This window comes from Grus americana, chromosome 9, assembly GCF_028858705.1.
Source record: "Grus americana isolate bGruAme1 chromosome 9, bGruAme1.mat, whole genome shotgun sequence".
NCBI classification, from domain to species: domain Eukaryota; kingdom Metazoa; phylum Chordata; class Aves; order Gruiformes; family Gruidae; genus Grus; species Grus americana.
The window spans coordinates 27,551,256-27,572,781 of NC_072860.1; the positions used below are offsets into that span (position 1 = coordinate 27,551,256).

General features: G+C 43.8%; 1 protein-coding gene across 7 annotated transcripts in view; it reads right to left on the minus strand.

Annotated features, from left to right (window-relative positions):
• LEKR1 (leucine, glutamate and lysine rich 1) overlaps positions 1-21,526 on the minus strand; it is a 94,475-nt gene that overhangs the window by 5,522 nt on the left and 67,427 nt on the right. For 6 of the 7 annotated variants that reach the window (XM_054835302.1, XM_054835298.1, XM_054835300.1 and 3 more), the window contains 5 exons: positions 8,576-8,657; positions 6,771-6,848; positions 6,302-6,505; positions 4,691-4,784; positions 82-234 (listed from right to left, as the gene is read on the minus strand). In XM_054835302.1, the coding sequence (XP_054691277.1) occupies positions 82-234; positions 4,691-4,784; positions 6,302-6,505; positions 6,771-6,848; positions 8,576-8,657 (611 nt within the window). The remainder of the gene's footprint in view (positions 1-81; positions 235-4,690; positions 4,785-6,301; positions 6,506-6,770; positions 6,849-8,575; positions 8,658-21,526) is intronic. The other variant, XM_054835304.1, reaches the window with a different exon arrangement.

Here is a 21,526-nt window from a genome sequence, read left to right on the forward strand (position 1 = left end):
AGGTTCTACTCCTTCACGTACTAGCTCTTAGAGGTTTACACTATCTCCTGCCACAAAACTTTTCCCTTGAGTGCTACACACCTTCTTCTGGAGCTCTTCGTGATCTCTCTGATATTTTGTGATTAGTTCCTGCTGTTTTTGTCTTTCAAGGTCTAGTTCCACTCTCGCTTCCTCCTTGACTTTTAGAATTGCTTCTTTGTGTCGCGCTTCGCCTTTGGCCAGATCAATTTCCATCTAGGGAGCAAGGGGGATTTAACGATCTGTCCCAACTCAACTTCACTTATTTTTCACATTCCACGCTGCCATAAATGAAGCGATGTGAAATTGGGCAGCCTGAGATGTCGGGTGCCCAAACTCATCCGAGCGATGATCCGAGGGAAAGCTGCCGCTTCCCGCTGGCGCACAGCGGCGTGGACGGTTCCCGCTCCGCTGAGCGCCAGGGCTGGGTCTCGGCCACAGCCCCGGGAAGATGTCTCACCAGCCCCATCATGTCTCAGGTGGTGCTAAGATGCCTGAGCTTAAGCAGTTGAACTTCAAGCTAAATCACTATGAAAAAGCTAAATTACAAAATCCTTAGCCGGTTCCTAAAACAGATGGGTTTTTCGCTGGAAGCGTTTGCTCCGGAGGTAAAACTCAGCTCGTTATTATTTTCAAATGCAGCAAAATGATACAAATCACAGCAAATGGCATCTACTGTGCTAAAAATAGGCCATAAGCTCAATATTAAACTATAATAATGTTAACTCTTTCTTATAAAATCATTTTTACTCATGCTCTGCCACTCAGCCTTGTCAGTGAATAGCCACTTACCATATAAAATGTTTGTTTGCTCCCGGGGACCACACTCGGATGACACATACTCCATATAAATTCAAATTTGAAAGTTCAGCCATAATTTCCTGAAAATAAAAGCCTGGGTTCTGGAGGAACTACTGAAGGCTGCATTTTGAAAAAATATTTTTCCTAAACCAATATGCTAATATTATATTTCTGCAGGCTGAATTCTAATGGACTTAATTGTAGCACACTGAAAAGAACATGAAAGGCACATTAAACATGCACAACGCTAGCCTAATTGCTTAAAATTATTAAAAGCAGAAAAGCCTGGAATGAGCTTAATTACAATTATCTAATGTCATACACTAATTATGAGCAAAAGCATAACAAATCCCCCTAACTCTTTTTGGGGAAAAGATAAACTGGAAATACTTTCATTATTTTTTAAATGAAAATATACCCATTTCTGGGCATGGAACAGGCACAAATTCCCCACTGAGGTTTAGCTTAAAACCGGTACTGATCCTCAAAGTAGACCATCATCATTATTATTACTATTATTAGTAGAGATATATCTTCTCTATTATTAGATATGGGAGTTAGGATTCTAATTGTAGAAAGCCATATTTACTATAGAAGTACATATTATTATATAAATAGATCATATGTTGGAGGCTGCTTGATTACAAAGCCTAAAAAAAATAACAGCAGTAGGAAAAACCTGAGCTTGTTTTGAAGATGATACAAGAATTTTTCACATTTAACACTTGAAGCTAATATAGCTGATAACTAGAACAGGAAATAAAATGGCAGTTGATTTTCAAAGAAAGCATAATGGCTACTAATTGCTTTAAAACCCCTTAGATGCCCCCCCATTCATTAATGTTAAAAAAATGCCATTAAAAAATGTTTACATCAGTCTTAAAAATTTTTTAAAGGGTTTGTTGTTGTTCCATTAAAACAACTGAAGATTTATCTGTATTTTAAATAGGAAAATATTTCATTGTTTTCCAGTTTTTAAATAAAAAACCCTGGAACATTTTATACTTATGCGATACACACTGGCCCAAGAAAAAGATAACTCTGTCACTTTGTCACATTTCTGATTCTTTTGTCTGATGAGAACATTTTTAGAGCACTTGACGTTCACTGCATTTTAACGGCTGCGATACCAAAGCTGTGATTGCTCGCTCTTTCTAGTAGCGGTCATTATCTTGCTTTAATGTCAGGTGGAACAATACGCTGCCATTATGCAGACAGCATGACCTCATTCTAAAATTATATCCTGCGACAGAAGGTTACGGAGTTTTAAAAGAAATGTAACTGATCTTAATTGCTAGTAGTCCAAAAATTTTCCTGAGACTAAATAAAGCTTTCAGACACTTAGCACGTACTGAACAAAAAAAGACACTAGTTTTAGTCACCAATTACATAAGGCTTAAATCAGAAAACTCGGAATTATTGTTCAACACCATTTTCAGTTTTTCCTTTCAGATTTTTTTTTTTAATTTCTTATATTCAGTTTGAGTGTTTTGGTTTTGAGTGTTTTTTATTTTGTTTTGGGGGTTTTTTGTCTCACAGGACAAAGTTGCAGATTAAAAGGAAGTTGACACGCTCACAGTCGTTTATATGACAACCGGCTTTCCAAATCCCACTGGAAAAGACTGGCAGCTGGATGCTCCGATCCCAGCTCGGAACTTCACCGCGTGACCCAAAACTCCAAGAAAAAGCGACCTGTCCCGCAGCGCGGAGCCAAAGATCCCGATTCCCAGCACCGCCGCCGTTACGCGGCGACGCTGCTCAAGCCCAGTACAGACGAGGAGCTGCAGCATCGCCACGTTCCAACCAGCTGGGCAATTAGCTAGGAAACCAATCAGCACATACAGCGGGCATAGACATTTATTTTTTAAGGCAGCTGGAAATATTTTTCCACAGAAGACCCCAAACCCAAGTACATACTAAAAGACAACTAACAATTTACAACCTGGCTGTATTTTAACCATCCCTCTCATCTGTAGCCTTTACTTCATTTCTTCTTCCCTTTCGCTCCATCAAATAAAGGAAAAATGGGCACGTATAAAGGGGCGTGCATATACGGGAGGTGTATCGTTCTCCCTCCCACCTTCCTCTTCCTCCTCGCTGCGAAAGGAACCTTCGCCCAACTACCCGCAGAGCGGAGGCGGGAAGGCGTAGCAACGGGGCTTTGCAGGCTTTTGTATGCAGAGAATAAAGTAACAAAGGACGGGCCATTCCACAGAGCAGCCAAGTGGTAGGAGTGTCGAGTCTCTTCAAACGAAAGAGAGGTATTTTCACAGTAAATTTCACCGAAGTCTTTATTTTCACACTGCTCTGATTTGAAGGGAAGGCGAGTAAAACACCCGGCAGAGTCATCAGCAGGAGCCTCTTTGGCAGAGATGCGACTGCCTGGAAGGAACTGGTGACGCTCGAGCTCAGCAGAAGGAGCAGGAGCCTTTCGCACCTCAGAGGTCCATTCTAGCTCCGGGACTTTCACCGTGCAACTCCTTTAGCTCACTGCGAGGACGCCCAGCTCCAGTGACTGGACGAGCCACATGCCTGCCTTCTGCCACCTCGTCTCCCTTCCCAATTCCCGGGTCTAACCACGCTCCTCCACCTGCCCACCGTGCTGCTCGGCCCCGTCCCCAGCGCCCCGCTGCAGCGGACAGCCAGCGCTACCTACCTTCTGCCTGGGGGGCACACGACCCCGAACGCCAGGCTGCACAAGCTTCCCTGCACCCCCAGGCTGCAGTCAATGCTTGTTCCACGTACTTCAGCTCCTGAGCTAGATGACGCTGCTAATTTTTGGGGGGTGGCATTTTCCTCTGCGTTCACGTGGGGACTTGTCCTGGCACCAGCAGGAACTACGGGTTCATACCAGAACAACAACCGTCATGTTCACGGGCGACCTGCAAGGCTAAAGCTGTCACGTTACTTCTTCGCTTGCCTATTGCCACGAGGACAGAATCGTCCCAGGGACGGCACGAACACGTATCCTCATCCACAGCTGCTCTAAGTACCAGGCAGGGTACCCACAACCTCTCGCCTTCCTCGTCAGCTGTACGGCTAACGGCTCCGCTGCCTTTGGCTACTCGACAACTCCCGATAGCTCCAAAATCGCTATGCTACAGCGGCTCGTTCGTTCAGCTCTGCTTTGGTTTGCAAATACCTGTCTTCTAAGGAAAGGACGTTTTTGCTCATCTGCTTATTATTTGTTGAATAGATTTGTTTTACAAATAGCAATCTCAGTTTCAGTTCACCCAACCTGCAACCTCTCCCTCTTGTCAACAGTGCCCAACCTTGTTTCTACTGGGAAATTACTTCAATATTAAATATACGCTTTCCTATGCTTCTCTGGCAGATGTGTCAGGAACCAAACCCAGGCACTGATGGGCTCCCCCACGCGGAAGTTTGGGGCTCACAGCCTGGACTGCTGCACACGGAAGAGGGTGGGCTCGGTACGTTCACCTCCTTGGAGCTGGTGCAGGACCACGGCCCGTGGGAGCGGGCTTCTCCTGCTGCGCCCCCTCCCGCAGAGCACAAGGGAAAGCACGGAGCCTGGAAGCTCCCAGGTTCGGGGGGCTCAGTCCTGCTCCTTTCAGGGGCTGCGCTCCTGACACGGGCACTTTGCAAATACCCTGAAGCCTGGGAAGTCTGGATCAAACCTGACCATCTGCCAAGCCTGTGAACACCCATACTGAATACCTTTTGCATTCAGTTCCAACCCGTGTAGAGAGATCGCCCATTAAAACCTCTTGCACAAAGAATACTATCGACATGTTTGCACTTGAGGAGATAGGTATCTGGCTCGCCGTACTCATTCGTGACAGCTGACTACAACTGAAAAAAGAAACTCAAGAAGAAATGGAAAGGGTGCCAACTGCACATCCAGTATTACCTTCTCCCTCCAGTTATCTTCATTCCGCATCTTCTGTCTTAATGTTTCCTGCAGCTGCTCTGTTCTGTTCTGATGAGAAATCAGCATTAACTCCCTAGAAACCACAAAAACTCGTATGTAAATATGTGCTCTGCCCAGATTGGGGGTATGCCATTTTCTTGCAATTAAGTCCTTTGTGGCAAAGGCTCGTCTTTTCCTCTTTGTTTAGCATTCTGTGCAATAAGCCCAGCAATCCTGCCTGGAGCCCGGAGGCACAGCAGTAATCACCACTTAGTATCTGCATAACGCCATCACACGCTTTATGAATTCTATGTTTTAAAGAAAATACTACAGTTGATCTTTCTTCCACACACAGAGTTAAGCCTCAAGTATTTTTAATAGTTCTCAAGTCAAACTTTGAAGAACACTGAAAAACTGTTATAATATTCAATCCAGAACGAACTCAGAATATTACTACCATTAATTAAAAAATTGTAATAGATTTTGAATTAAAACCACCAAGTGCTTTCTATTGTTAGAGTTACTGTTTGTTATGTGAGGCTTGTAGAGCAAAAGCCCTGGAGAGTTCAAATTCTCGTAACTTAGATTATTAGCAATGTAACACCTGGAACAAGTCGTGTATCTGGGGTTTAAGTAGAAGGGAAATATTCTTAAATTAAGATGTAATATCTTTTCATGCAAGTACTAAAGTACAGGGAATATTCAAACCCTTTAAATATGAAAATAGCTTCATGCCTCTTGGTGTACATCACTCTCAAAAAATGCTTATGTTCTCCAAAAGCCGCTTCTCTGAATACATTTTCCATCGTGCACAAAGCAACCCAATAACGCACTGCCATGACTTAAGGAGGGGACGGCACTTTCTGCTCTGCCAATAAAAGACAAGCTAATTTATCAGTAACTGAAAATTTACTGGCGGGAAGTTGTCCATACGCTTCACCAAATATTAGACCATATCCAGTAACTTGGCATACTGTAATATTTACAGCTTTGTTACTGTTTGCAAGTTGCTAATAACATAAGTTACAAGAATTTAAAGTCTCCAGGGCTTTGGGTCTACGAGCCCCACATAACAAATAGCAGCTACAACAACTGCAATAAATGGGTGTTTTGATTAAGCTTGAGCTGAAGCCCTGGACTGCAAAGCAAGGTGGGGTTTTTTTTTTTAAAATCCTTTTTTTTTTAATAGGCTTTTTTCCTTTTTTTTTTTCCTTTTTCATCCAAGTCTTGTCTATATTGTAATAATTTTAAAAATCCATCCAACGAATTCCAGAATTTCAGGATAGGAGCTCAGGGCTGCCAAGGCTTTTAGACTTTAGCCCTAGGAGACGAGAGGTCAGCCGCAGGGCAGGACTGTCCTGAGCACCCAGGCGAGGCAGCGACTCCAGAACCCAGAGCTGGGACCAGCGGGTCTCTCCCAGTCTGCTCATAGCCACGCTCCTCCCGCATCCCGAGCGGCATGAGCCACCTCGGGTGCGTTACAGAACCCCTTTGTCCTTTCGGTAAGAGAGAGAGGTTGAGGATCTGGCGGAGGAGGAATGTTTGAGGGTAACGGATCCCCAAAAGACAGCCCAGGCAGGGCCATCACCCGGGGCGACTCGGCTCCGTTACCTTTCTTGTTTCAGCATCGCCACCTCTTCCTCCGCTTGGCTAAGGAGAGCTTTGTGTGCTTCCAGCTCGCTTTCCCATCGACCGGTTCTTCTCTTTAGATCTTCTTCTTTCTTTTCGCTCTCAGCCACTTCTTCCTGTAAATGTTTGCATACTTGTTGGCAAATTAGAAGGGATTCCTCCTTTTCCTTGAGCTCTTTCGTAAGTCTACAGATGAAATGAAAAGGTATCAGCATCGTAGTTTCTATATTCTTATTTAAGATTAAACTAAATAGAAGTGATTTGTATCTGGAAGTGAAAATATTAGACGAAAACCTATGTATTCTTTATGAAGTTAAATCTAGTGACTTGAGCGCAAAACCAGAAACTGAAAATAGAAAACAAAACTTACTGTATAAAAGTCACATTAAAGTCATAAAATTTTTGCTCTCGCTGCTCAGAAGCGTATGTTATGAAATATTTCAGCATTTACCTTGACTCAGACATTCCATTTTCGTATTTCATTTTTTTCAGTTCGTTTTGACAGACATCAAGTTCTGTTGATTTCACCCTAAGAAAACATTAAAAAAAAAAAAAGTGCATTTGTCCGAAGAAATTATAGCCCTTTCTCATGCAGTAACCCGAACGTCACGTATTGCCGTATTACCTAGCTTGCATTTTCTATTTTAGTTAAAAGGCAGACAAACAAACAAAAAGTTCTATTGGTTCCAGCTAACATTTCTAATTAATTGGAAGCTACGCTTCCAATGTCATCTCGGCCTAACCTCGGGTCACAACAAGTGTAATGTTGCAAACAAGAAAGTGAGATCTTGCAACGCTGATGAACGTTTCAAGTGAGATATGAATAAAAAGGAACAAATAACCATTTAGTAGGTAAGAGGGCTGGAAACTCTGCAGGTTTCCTGTCTTTATGTCATCATTTCACCAATTAATAACCATGGTTAAGCTTCATATTTATATTTAAACAGATACAGAACATGTTATTTTATTAAATTGTACCCATATTACACTGCAATTTTAATATTACATTTGGAAACCCTTTACTGTTTATTTAACTGCGTTCATAATTTTTTTTTTCGTACTCAATACTTGTATTATCATTAAAACACTTTGTTGCTAAGCATTCCAAATATTTGCAGCTTCATTAGGATCAGACCCTCCGAATATAGGAACCGAAACCAGAAAGTACACATCATAAAAGAATGAAGCCTTGTTTAAATTTCAGGAAAACACACAAAAAGACTGATGATAGCTGGTCTTGAGATTGGCAGCACTAGTTCATTACTCTTGAGCTTATTGTTTGAGTTTATTTTCATTAGCGAATTATAAAGGCTGACGCTGTTTCTGAATGATTTTCTATGCTCTACGCAAGCAATGCGGATTTTAAATACAAGAAAGAATCCAGATCCTGGATCCTGCAGCTTTTAACGTTTAATTAAAACATTAACCCAGGAGAACAGGGCGCACAACAAGATTTAAGAAGAGGTGCATTGGGGTTTTTTTTTTTTCTTATTTCCTCAAGTTTTGCGTGAGGACTCGCTGCTGCTCTCCCCTCCACCCGTGGGCAGGCACGGCTCCTTTCGGGGGGGCTGGAGATGGAGCAAGCCGAGGTACTCGCTCCGTGCGAGGGCTCTCTTCTCAGCCAGCGCTTCAGCTAGCTCCGACACGTCTTTGGTGACATTCTATTTTTGCTCTATTAATTTAGGTTTTGCATACTCTTACTTGAAACCACAGGCACAGCACAGTAAAATTACCAACCGCGATAACACACTGGTGCATGGGGAAAAGTCACAGCAAATTTACATTTGGGAGGGGCAAATAAACCCAATAAATCATAGTCACTGATTAAACACAAAAGTTCCTGATTAGTTTTATTGCACTCTTCCCTCCATCCAAACCTACACTGTGAAATACCAATTTCCACATACGTTTTTAGTCCAGAGGTTACGTGGATTTCACAAAATTTATCTCACGCTTGTGTGCTAAACGAAGGGTCGGACTGAGCTGACCTAAGCCTCCTCTTTGCTGTATCACCAAACACAGCTGGAGGAAGGAAGCCCTGCTTCCACGTGAGATGTGCTCAGTCAGGTTAGGAAGATGGACCGTTTAATATGAAGCTAAAATACTTTCTCTGTTGGTCATAACCTTCTCAAATCGTCATGGCAAGCAGCAGTCTCCAGAAAAAAAAAAAAAAACAAAAAACAAAAAACAAAAAACAAAGTGGTCTGCTACAGCTTTATGCACGGTGGCAAACAACCAAGCAAAGAGCAGCCTTACATCAACAGCTTTTTGTAGTGGTCCATCTCAGCTGTTACTTTCTGCAGCTTCAGTCCAATTGTCTCTACTTGATTTGTTAAATCTGAAAACAAAAACATGGGTTTCATGGCTGTATTTATACTAAAATAATTCACTTTTATACATCTTGTGGTTTATTTGCAGCTCAGACATGCAGCTCCTCGCTCCCACCTCAACCAGGCAAAGCAGCACGTCACAGCGCTGCCTCTGACCCAGGCACAACGGCCATCCGTGAGAAGTACGGGTTTGACCTGTAAGATTTGAATTCATTTCGCTCTGCTTACAAACCGTATAAGCCTGTTGTCTGTGTTTTCTTAAGAATAACAAATTACTTTCCTTGCGCAGGCTGGAACGCTGCCGCACGCTGTACAGTTCAGAACAGCCGCCCAATTTCTATCTGTACACTAGCAGAGCCCGGCTCTACAGAAAGATGCTGGGTTTGTTTGTTTGGGGAGTTTCCTGGGAGGATGAAAAATCAAATTCAACTGCATGTAAATATGAAATGCTTTACATCATACAGCTCGTGCAAAAGCATGCAGGAAGGCAGACCTGAAATAACCTGCTAATGCTATTTCATATCAAACATCGACAGTGACTTAATGGTACTATATATTCTGTCTTGGGCTCTCTTAGCTGAGTGTTATCTTCCAGAACACATCATCTATCAGTTTGAATCAGCCAGTGTCTCTTTTCCGGTATACATCCCAGTTCTTTTCATCTCTACAATTAAATTTAATTATCTTTTTTTTTTTCCAATTCGGAAAAAAATAAAACTTCCACAGAAAATATTGGGCAAAGATAAAAGTACTGTTAAATATCACTCCTTCTGCACAGCCTCATGTAAATGAAAACGTGACAAATTTACTCCAGCAGGCCACGTCACGCTTTTGATTTATTAGCTTTCAGCCCCCGAGCAAGCCGGGTCTCCCCAAAGACGCCTTGCAGGACAGACGGCCGTCCGTGTGCGCTGCAGCACAGGAGCCAAGCGGTGTGCTGCACGCAGGTAAGGAGCGCACGCTGCACAAAAAACCCACGCTGCTGAGAACAGAACAAACATTCTTACCTTTGCACCTAAATCTGTTTGCTTACGGGGGCAAACTAATTTTAAAAGTTTACGTAAAATCCCTCAGGGACATGTATTAGACCTCTTTGTCTCAAAGAGCATAATAAATAATTCAAACTTCTCAACCTTCTCAAACAGTTATATATCAAAGAAATCTCATCTGGAGTTTTGTGTGTGGCATAACGTTACCCATTAAAAAAATAATCCCAAGCATAGTCATAATGTCAAGATTTGAAGCCTTATAAACTGATGTAACAGCACGTACCTTCACCTCATTCTCATCCTAATGACCCTGTCTACATATGCTCGCCAACAAGGAGAGCTGGCGCTCACGAAAACGTAAGAATGACCTGAAATCAAAGTTGCTTCTACACAAAAGGCAGCACCTGAAACTAGAGGGGAAAAAAAACCCGTACGATAGAAGATTGCAACAAATCTAGAAGTGGAAGAAAAAACAAAGTTTTCCTTCAATGTGCAACAGCAGACTAGATGAGCTGACTTCTCTGAAGGTCAACAGCTACAAAGAGAGCCCAACTTCTCCATCTTCAAAGCTCTACGATATATCCTCCAAGCAGCCAAATCTAACTGTGATTCCTGTCCTTAATTTATTATTTCTGACATCAGAATTCACTGAATTTTTGTAACTTTTCCTCCGTGCCTATTTCAGTCATTTCCAGCACCTGCCATGATGATGGATAATCCCAGCGTGGGATTTCCTGCCAGCGATCCCCCACGTCAGACCTTATCTTGCTAAATCCCGCTCCATGACGGAGTCCTGAATTTTCAACAAAGGGAAAAGGAAAACTGTTCGTTATCTCAGACTACAACAAAAAAATCAGGGAGAGAGTCAGATAGGGTGAAGTACACGCTACCTGTCAGACACATTCCCAAACTCTCGGCATTTACAAAGAGATTTTTTAAAGAGAGAGTGAAAATTTCTCGCAAAAGTCAGTGGAAGTTAATTATAGAAGCACCTTCTATACCACCTGCCAAAGACGATAAAACAAAATATATTTTTTGTCTAATATATCATTGCCACTGCGTTTATACATTTCAGACACAAAAATCCTAATGCAGCCCTGCGTTCGTTCTGGCAGTTGTTAGCGGACATCGCCACGTCACTAATCTTTGAACACTGAAACAGCTTCTACTCGGATTCACATCAGTCAGAGTCCACATAATTGAATGAGCAAACAGAAGAGTGTAAGCAGATATTCAAGGAAAAAAGCCTTTTAATAAATGAGAACGGATTCATTACAGGCCCTGGTTGACAGAAGCAAATGGCCCTGGATGTTATAGATCCTCCCGGAGTTAATCTGCTCCTGGTTTTAGCACGCAGGGAATGCTGACAGCGCTCTTTGCCGTGCACGTAGCGAGCTGCTCGGACTGGTGTCATCCCAGTCCAGGTTTTGTCCCCTTGAAACAGTTCAACCTACTCCGCAGAACATGGGACATCACAGAAACGCAATTTTTGAACAGGGTGAAAAGAACAGAATTGCTGGGAAAACGTAAAGAGCATGTTTAATCACCACGTAGAGTTTATATCTGTATTGCGCTGAAAAACAGTGTCCGTGTATATATATATATATATACACACACACACACTTAAAATTATACATATAGTAAGAAATCAACAGTGTTCCATGAGAACCGACAATTAGAGGGAAGGTCTAAAATTATTTACTTCCAGTCATGATTCTTCTTTTTTCCAAGGCTTCCGCAGGGTATTAACTCATAAAATGTTAACATCGTCAAATTATATTGAAAAATGACAATTCGCATGGAATTTTTCCTGTCCTAGATTTGGAAATCCAAGAGTCCATAATGATATGCTGTTCTTAAAAAAAAAAAAAAAAAAACCAAAAAAAAAACCCCCACAACAAACCAAAAACCAACCCCCCCCCCCCCCAAAAAAAAACCCCAAACAAAACCCAAACCCAAAAAACCAACCACCAAACCAGTATTCTTGAGACCCTGCAAGTAATTTATCTCATCTGGAAACGGAGGTGAAAGCTCTGAGAGAACAAGTCAGACTGAAATACCTTCCTATGGGAAGAGCAGCCCCTTTCAGCACGGCCAGGGCCACGAGAGCAGATTTTTCCTTTTTTCCCCTCAAAGGCTCTGCTTCATCGTTTGCGTTCTGTACTCTTTTTTCCATTTCAGGGGCTATTATATCTGAAGTAGTCTATTTTCTCGTGTTGCTTTCCAGGTCTCCAGCATCATCAACTTTTTAATCAACCAAATTATCTGTCTCTCTTACCCCAAAGTACAGCAGGTGACGCTTTATAAAGAAGTCACCGCTATGGCGAAGGAACCCAGCAGTGAACGGAGCAGCCAAATGTACGCAAAAATTCACTTCATTTTGAAAGCGTAATGTAAGTTCGCTCCAATTGCTTTTCCCCTAAAGAGTACGGGATTTTTAGTCCCTATTTAAGAACTTTACCTATCGCTGGGTGACCAGCTGTCCTAAAAAAAAAAAATAAATACCAGAATCAGGAAAGCACACTATTTAAATAAAAATATGTCCTTAATCACTGGCCAGACAAAACCACAAGCTCACTTTTATTTTTCCCCCATTGTATGGATGCACCAGCACTTCTGCAACAAGCAACAGAACGCCGCAAACCCCCAAACTCCTCTCACTGATGCTACTGAAGAAGTGAATACACAAACGACACTAAGATCATTTCTTGGAGGACTCTTTAAAAAAAAAAAAAAAAAGACCCTTAGAAAACAAAAATTCCTGTTGTAGCAGCACAGCGGTATCATCTCTAAAATGATTTTACGATTCCGTAATTGTTATTTTTCACACAGCGCTGCTAATGCGGGCGGAGGAAGAGGGAGCCGCAGTACGGACCGGGCGCTGCCGGGCTGTCCGCGTCTCGGCTCGCACCAGGAAAGCTGGAGCTTGCCCAGGAACCCGGCTGTATCTACCCCTGAGCACTCGTGCCTCTTGCCGAGGATCCAGCGCGGGAAGAAAGAAGAGACTAGTCCTGATAGTTCTGCGCTGAAGCACTTAAAAATAGATATATACACCAATACCTTTTGTTTTTCTCTGTATAATGTAGATTTTCATGACAACTGTTTTAGTTGTAGAATGAATTACGTGAAGCCGGGCAGTCTGCAACCAGCGCTCTCACTTTTTCGTACAGTGTGATGACAAGAGATTTGCAAGCATTCCTACACCTGACGTTATTTGCAGAACGTAAAAACCCATGAACTCTCATGCCTGTTTTCCATTCCCCAGAGTTTCTCAGCAATGAATGGTTTAGAAAAAGAAGGAAATGATGATATATAAACATTTTTAAACTTACTGATCAATTTGTTTAAAGGAATTGATACAACAGTGATGCAACTAAAAAAAAACCTCTTATAATTATGAAAAACTAGAATTCACAGCTTAAGGTTACATATATATATGTGTATATATATATAGGCCTCAATCTTGCCTTTGAAGATATGAATGAATTCATGCAAAAACTAAATAAATGTAGCTAAATCGGTGTAAACTAATGCTCCAGTATATTCCAGAAATTGTCTATTATGGAATACCGCCATGCTATATTTTAATTTTTCAAGAGGGAAGCAGTCCACAAAACTTCAAAGCACAATGAACTACAAATTCACGCACACACAGCTGACATTGTGGGCATTCTAGAAATTGCATACATTAAAGGAGAAGGACATCATAAGTATAGATAATAATTCACCCATATTTACTGTTACCTACTACTAATAATTAACTGCTATCTATATTCAGTTAGTAGAGAATACTTACCATCTACATCAGACTTTCAGAAACTTAATTAAAAGGAACAATTAGACACGGTTCTACCTGAGAGCACCGTATGTTGGCACGTCGACAAAAGCAGTCTCAGAAATCCATAGGGACTGACCCTCTTCATCATATAGGAAGGGCATACTTCTAGCTTGGTGGCGAGGGCTGTTTTCCCATGACAATATTGAAAGAAATGGAAAGTGAAAAGGTCTGGCAATGGTTAAATTAAGCCTCGCACATAAATCAAGCTACGGCTGGCAAAAGTTAAGTTACACATCCTTCACGCTGGGTTCCAAGCGGCATTTGTTACCTCCGCAGACCCGTCCCTGCCCCGTTTCCCCAGAAGCGAAGAGCAGGTTCTGTACAGAGACAGTCAGAGGAACAGCGAGGGTTTGTCCAGCTCCACTTCTACGGGCACGCAGGCGGCTGGGGGAGAGCTAAGACCCCTCGGGAAGCCCGTACCGATGCTATCAAAACCACCGGTCTCCGCAGCAGCGGACACGGAATACGTTCCCACCATACCGCACGGTGCGGCGCAGCAACAGCTGAGCTGGGAGAGGCTTGAGGTGCAGAAGAAACAGGCAGTCACCTCTTCAAAGAGGCATTGCTCCAAGCGTCGCCTCCCCGACCACCGCTCAGCGGCAGGAATCCTATTTAACAGCACACAACTTTGCTGCAAACTCTTCAGCTAAAACTTGGTTTGGCTTTGTCATCTGCACTCTCCTTACCCCACACGACTGCATGTTTTCTTCTGCGATGAGTTAAGCCATCAGTGGCTTTGCAGACATTAGAAAGGAAATCTCCTGAAAAAAAGAAATCTAATTGTTTCAGATTCTACAGTTTTTTCGGTATTCCTCACAGTGCCCCTTCTAAACTGAGTATCACCAAGGACTAGCATTCAGCAGTAAAAAAAGATTGAAGACTGCTGACCTTGACTCCTGGAGGAAAAAGATGGAGACTGGTACCTTCTCTTTTCCTACTCAGACTAGGGGACATACCCCGATATTCCTGGCTGCACCCCTGTTCTGATGCACCAGATGCTGACTACACCTGGAACAATATTTACTAAATCGCTGGTAGCCTGCATGCACCCCCATTTGGCCCTGCCATTCCTGCGATACCAAGTCCTCGGGTGCTTTGGTTTGACTGTGCTCCTCAAACTGATGGACGCTGGTCTGAAACTCTTCCACAGGGCTGTTTTCCACATTGCCCGAAGTTTGATGGTAGGGGTGCATGGCCCCAATAAACGGTAAGAGTCCAAACCAGTGGGAACCAGTGAGTTATAACCTTTCGGTAGCCTCTCACTGTTTCAGTTTTGTGCCTGGAAAGCCAACCACGTATCCCCTCGGTTCCCTAAGAAAAAGCCACTGAGCATCCACGCTTGCTGTGAACAGAACCCATAGAGATAAATCACCAACAACTATTTAAAAACGGTGTTTGTGTGACAGTGTTCTTGCCAAAACTTCCTCTCAGCTGTTTTAAGGACTTCTCTGACAAACTCCCATCGCAATCAAAGCCACGCAGTCCCTTTGTTATCCAAGTCCTGTTATCTGCACCAAAGAACCGCACGATAGACACCGGACCAAGCTGCTCAGAGCTGGCATCTTCGCCGCCTCTACAAACGGGAAGTCGTGGCCAAATACACAAAGGACAGATCAGACCACCTGCAGTTACTTTCGTTTACTTTAGTTTCTTCAACTGGGCATTCTTCTGTAAGGTATTGTTCTGTACACTTTTCCAAAGCTAAATAATTCAACTTTAATTTCCTGTCATTCATCCTGACATTGCCTTGTGAAGTAAATGGCTCCGAATGCCTGCATAAATAGGGGAAACATCGGCTTCACGCACCAAGCAGATGTTGCACAGAACATGTGGGAACAATCTAACACTGACAACAGCAAGTTCTACTGCAATGTGACTGCTTCGTTAAAACAGATTAAGACCAAATTGCTGCAGATCAACAACAGAGAAAGGAGAGCCCTTTGCCTTTCTTCACGCAGGGATGGCTGCTACAGTGCAGCTTTTCACAAACGTCCCTTTTTGACATTTTTGTTGTTGTTTAATTGTTATTATAGAAGATGTCTGGGAATTATTAATAAATGTGGTCTTTTTTTCCTCTTCCTAGATGCGGGAGTATGGACACAAGTTGTGGAACAAAGGAAAAGGAGAGGAATAATGCTTATTTTGGTTCTAGGACTTTGGGTGGTCTTTTGGCTCTGTTTCTTCCTTTACTCAATTTGTTTTGAGAAGTTTTCATAATGACTGAGCATTGGACAGGAGTTTTTCATGAGGGAGTGGATGGATTCAATTATACGGCTGGTTTCTGCAAGTCTTCTCTAGAGAGAGTTCTCATCAAAGTCAACGGGAGCTGGTTAGCAGAAAGTCTGAGGGATCAGACTCCCAGCCACAGAAACGAAACAATGCAGATCTCAATCAAGTTTAAAAAACAGGAAAAACGAGGAAACTAATAAGGAGAGTGGTAATACAAATGGAAACTTATGCTGAAGACTCACTGAATGAAGAAAAACATTATACTCAAATACTTATACAAAAATGTTCTCCAGTAATGAAAATAAAGCTTTCTACAAAACACGCAAAGCCAACAAAAATACTTTGTAATACTGATACTCATTTTAAAGCTTTAAGTACCACCACGTTTTAAAGAATCTTCAGTCCAAAGCCATCTCAATATTGCTCAAGCTTAATTTTACTCATCTTTGTGATTCACAGTGGATCTTACCGTAGTCATAAACGGCCAACAGCAACCTTTCGGGCAGCGCACGCGCTCGGCCCTGCCTTCAAACAGCGGGGAAAGGCGGGTAAGGGCGAGACCGCCTCCCCTACACCTCTGCGCGCAGGATCACATTCTGCAGAAAGCGAGACGCTGTTGTGAAAAGGACAGAGATCAAGGGGGCACAGCTCAGAACACGCACAAGAAGGTGTAAAGAACCAAAGAACCGCCACCAAAGTTTGTGACTGGTTCCTCTTATTTGGGCAAATTCCCATAGATGCAGCTGCAAACCATCAGAGTCTGCCCAGAAATGGGTTTTGGGAATTTAGCCACCCAGTTTGCATGCTCCGGCCAAGGGCACGGTGCTGAACGAGGGCTCCAGTTCCTGCTTAGAAAATAGCAACAACCGGTAAAGTTTTCAGTGAAGGGGGGGAAAAAAAAAAAAAAAAAAAAAAAAGTGCAGCACTGTGAACTGCATTCACATTGGGTGAGCTGCCGCTCTGGAAGCCATCGATATGGCAGCTAATTCATAGCAGAGTCACAGTGATATCAGTTCAGAAGCACACGTGACTGAACCGTGTCATTTTCTACTCTTCCTGCAAAACCTACACAAAAATCCAAGCTACTTTCTGAAAATTTTGGTCTCAGCTAAATAGAAGCTCAGTGTTTCATACACCTGTAAGAAGAGGAAGACTATTTGCCAGCAGTTAAGGCTTTGTGGAGAGGTTAACACGCACAGCTCCGATACCGCCACGGAAGGCACGCAGACCCCAGTCAGCTCTCGAGAGCCTTTTGCCTTCGCAGCTCGGCTGCTGGGGGACAGAAACCCAACAGCACAGCTCTCCTTAGGTCAGTTCATGGTATGACTCCCTTCTGCATCGCTAAGTCTCTGGTCTAAAATGACTGTGCCGACCTAATAATAAATGCGCGTCTACTAAGCTCATCCACTTCCAATTTCAGAAATACAGCCCATCTCTCACTACCCGGCTGGGGATCACAGACAAGGGGATTTGCTACTTCTAACCACATCAGCACACTACAGCACATAGAAAACTGCACAGGGAGACAGTCGTTTCATTTTCCCCATATTTAAGCATAGTTTGGGGAACAACTGGCAGATAGTTTGGTTTATAAGACGAGCTCTGACTCATCGCACCGGTCACTGATGAGAAAGGGCTGCTGGGGCAGTCCCGTTCACGCCCTCACCGAGAAGCGGAGAGGCTGCGTAGGCTGCACGTGCTGCCCTCCAGTCCTGCTGACTAGCAGCATGCAGCCTCAGCCCATCTGTGCCAGCAGCAGATGATTACTTGCAGAAGAATCACAAGTTGTTTTGGTTTTTGGTTTTTTTTTTATTTTATCAAACTTTATGAAATACCCGTCATGATTCAGCCGGGTTCAGACTGACAGAGGCTGGCTGAAGGTACCTCCGAGGGTTGCGCAGTTCAACCCCTGCCCAGAGCAGCACTGCTGACAAGACCAGACTAGGTTACCCGTGGTTTTACTCAGCTGAGCCTTGTGGACCCCAAGGCTGGGGTGTCTACAGCCCTCTGGGCCTGAAAAAGCTTTTCCCCAGGTCCCTCCTGAAGCTCCCAGGCTCCAAAAGCTGCCTTACCCCCCGCCTTACCCCCCCACTCCCCAGGAGCGGTTGGATCCATCACCTTCCTCTGCCTCCTCCAGGCACTTCCCGACTGCTGCTGGGTCCCCTCTCGGCAACCCGGGACCAGCCTGGCTCTCGCCACGGTACGGTTCCCTTTGTCCAATTAATCACATTTAATCTTTTTTTCAGAGACTGAGTCCACACATACAAGTATCACGGTACTCCCTGTATTCCCTCAGACCAAGATAATGTTGGCCACGCTGACGGACAGAAGGAAACCTCCCGAGGCTGGCGGGTGTGAGAAGCGTCCTTCCTTCGGGGAATGGCGAGCAGCAGCTAAGCTCTTTCGGGCACAGAAGGGACTGGCGAGAACAGAAACTCAAAGGCAGGAGCCACGATGTTGCTGGAAGGGAACTGAGGCAGAGGGGGAGCGGGGCAGAGGCAGCCCAGCAGCTTCACGGGGACGGGCAGAAAGAAACCGAGAAGCCAAGGGCTCGGGAAAACACGGGTAGCTTGAACTGGGATGATGGTCAGGAGATGGAAATGGAGGGAGCGCACAGATCCCCGGCCAAGACAGACAGGAACGCGGCTCCCATTGCTAAATTTCTCTGGTATTCTGAGAAACAGGAGGTTGTAGGCATTCTCTAAAGCCTGCTCAGTAACTACCCCTGGTAGGGAGCAACCTACGAGGGCCTGAATATTGGCTGATGAGCTCTGTCAAAAGGGGTAAAAATACTTCATTTTTCTTAGAACATTAATGCTAGACCAACTTTGGATGTACACTTCACATAGATACTTTTAAGTACATTTATTTAAAAAGCATAGTAGAGAAGCTGTGAGAAATATGAAATACATACATGAAAAATTACTGCGTCAGAGTAGGAATAATTTGCCTCACTGTATCTAAGGAGACCAAAAAAGTGAACTAAATACTCAAAATCCTTGCACGCACAGAGCAGACAGCTTATTTTTATTTATAATATTTTGTGTACTATGTTATCTAAGAAATTATTTTTTGTATACGCAGGAAAGTACTGCTTTTTATTTGAGACCCACAAGCACAAGCCCGTCTGGAAGGAGCCCAGGGATGGACTCCAGCCGTACAGATTTACATCCTTTCTGGAGATCTGAGCAGTGCCACCAGGAAGCCTCTAAATCACTAAAAGCTGCCAGGAGCTGGGAGGACGTGCCAGAAAAAGGAGTGCCTGTTTCTTATCTCCCCCGGCACATGGTGCTGACCACCGCCAGGACTGGGCTTTCTGGACATCTGAACTGGTATGTTAGTTCTTTCATGTTTGCATATAAACCAAGCATAGAAAGAGCAAGAGAAAGGACCAGATTCTAAATAGTTTTGAGTGGTACAAATCTAGAACAACCTCAATGACCCCAAAAGAATAAGCCAGCAACTGCATACACCATGCAAACATGACGGCAATCTTTTCCAAGACCTTCTGAAGTGCTTAATTAGCGAAACAACGCTATCTCAGCAAACCCCGCTCCCCTCTCTCTCCTCCTACTCACCGACTGCACGAGTTGTACATTACAAGCACTTCTGTGGTCAGAGGGATTGCTTACATGGTCTTTGCTCAGCCACGGCCAGGGCTCACACTCCAGCATCAAAGGATTTGGTCCTTAGAGCTGAATTTTCGGCATACGTTCTGCTTTTTTGAACTCAAGCTAATTGAGATATGCCAGAATCGTTCCTACGGACCTACTTCTCCCACATATTAAAATTGATGTGAAAAACTGTCACTTACCTATTGGCTGGGAAAACTAAAGGTGAAAAAATGGAGCTTCTGACCTTAATTTTCCTTGAAGACAGATTTATTTTTTTTCCTTAGTGCTTAGGCCAAGCAGATGAAACAAAATATACTAAAAGTATTTCCTTTAACATGGATTCCTGCTTTTCCTCAAGCAGCAAAGAGGGGCCCTTCTGTAACTAAATCACACTCAGACGCAGCATTATCCCAACACCTACTTGAAGAGAACTAGGACGCTGTTCTTCCCATTGTACTCATCTGTTTCCTCTTCCACTTTCAGAGACTGCTGAAAAGCGCTAATGAGCCATTGCTTCGTCTAACCCATTTGTCACATTCTGTTCAAACACCAACACTGCATTCCCCAGCTCTCACCCTTCAAATTCTTAGTACCGCAGCTGGAATTAATAAAAAAAAATATTTCAACAGTACTTGTAGTATGAATAGTGGATATTTGAACTGCAGCCTACCTAAAACTACAGGAAACTATTCCCTCTTTGGATTTTCAAAGCTCTTCAAAGCGGTCTTTAAAGTGTCATTAAAGACACTTCATGTAGATGAAAATACTGCTCCTTCTTTCCATGAAGAGTGCTAACATTCCCCACTCAAACAACCCAGCTACTCCTACAGCTGCCGCATTTTTCAATCATCTCTCATTAGTCTTATTATGTCAGCAGACCACTGCTAAGTTTATACTTAGTAACTTAAGCAGCCTATGAAGCAGTAGCATCAAAAGATTTAAAAGACAGATTTCATGTGCGTAGCCAGCAATTTACACCCATACAGAGGTAAACCTGTAACTATACATGGGCTAAAGAAAAACCACAATGACTTTGTGAAGAAAGATTATTCTATATCTGTGATTAAGTGGAGGGAATGAGTTGGCTGGTAATAAAATGAAAGCACAGGTATCAGCTCCTTTCTTTTAGGAGCACGTGTTATTGCAGCTCTTCTGCTGCTCCCGACCCTAAAAATACAAAGACACTCTCACACGGCATTATTATTATCTTTTTTGTGAGTCTATTTGATTAGACAATTACTCACCAGACCTTACCCTGCGTTGAGCATTTTTCCAGAACTGTCATCTCTAGCTAACTGGATGATGCATCGCGAGTCTGAAAAGTGGTACGAAACCAGCAAATTCACCTCTGTGGCAAAACTTAACTCAAAGATCACAAAACCCCAGCCTGGTTTGGGTGGGCAGGGACCTCCCAGCCCACCCAGTGCCACCCCTGCCATGGGCAGGGACACCCTCCACTAGCCCAGGTTGCCCAAAGCCCCATCCAACCTGGCCTTGAACACTGCCAGGGAGCCAGGGGCAGCCACAGCTTCTCTGGGCACCCTGTGCCAGGGCCTCAGCACCCTCACAGGGAAGGATTTCTGCCTCACATCCCATCTCCATCTCCCCTCCTGCAGCTTCAGGCCATTCCCCTTGGCCTGTCACTCCCTGCCCTTGGCACCAGCCCCTCTCCAGCTTTCCTGGAGCCCCTGCAGGGACTGGAAGGGGCTCTAAGGTCTCCCCAGAGGCCTTCTCTTCTCCAGGCTGAACCACCCCAACTCTCTCAGCCTGAGGTCTCCAGAGCAGAGGTGCTCCAGCCCTCGCATCATCTCCGTGGCCTCCTCTGGCCTGGCTCCAACAGCTCCATGTCCTTCTTGTCCTGAGGACCCCAGAGCTGGACGCAGCACTGCAGGGGGGCTCACCAGAGCGGAGTAGAGTAGATATATTTTCAGAAAGTCATGAGAAGCACAACAACCAAGAAACAATAGCAGAAACTAACACTCAGGTTCAGTTCTTGCAAGTGACTGCTATCATATGAAATATTCAGTAATTTACAATTCTGTGATAAATACACAAAACAAGAATCAAAATATTGGCTGCAGAAAGGAAAGCCCTTTCAAAACAAATCAGTCACAAATCCTGGTAGGTGGTTTTTTTCCTGGAGCACTGAACTATTTCAGTACCAAAGAGGGATATTAGCTTCAAAGTAGTTTGTGGGGGGGAAAAAC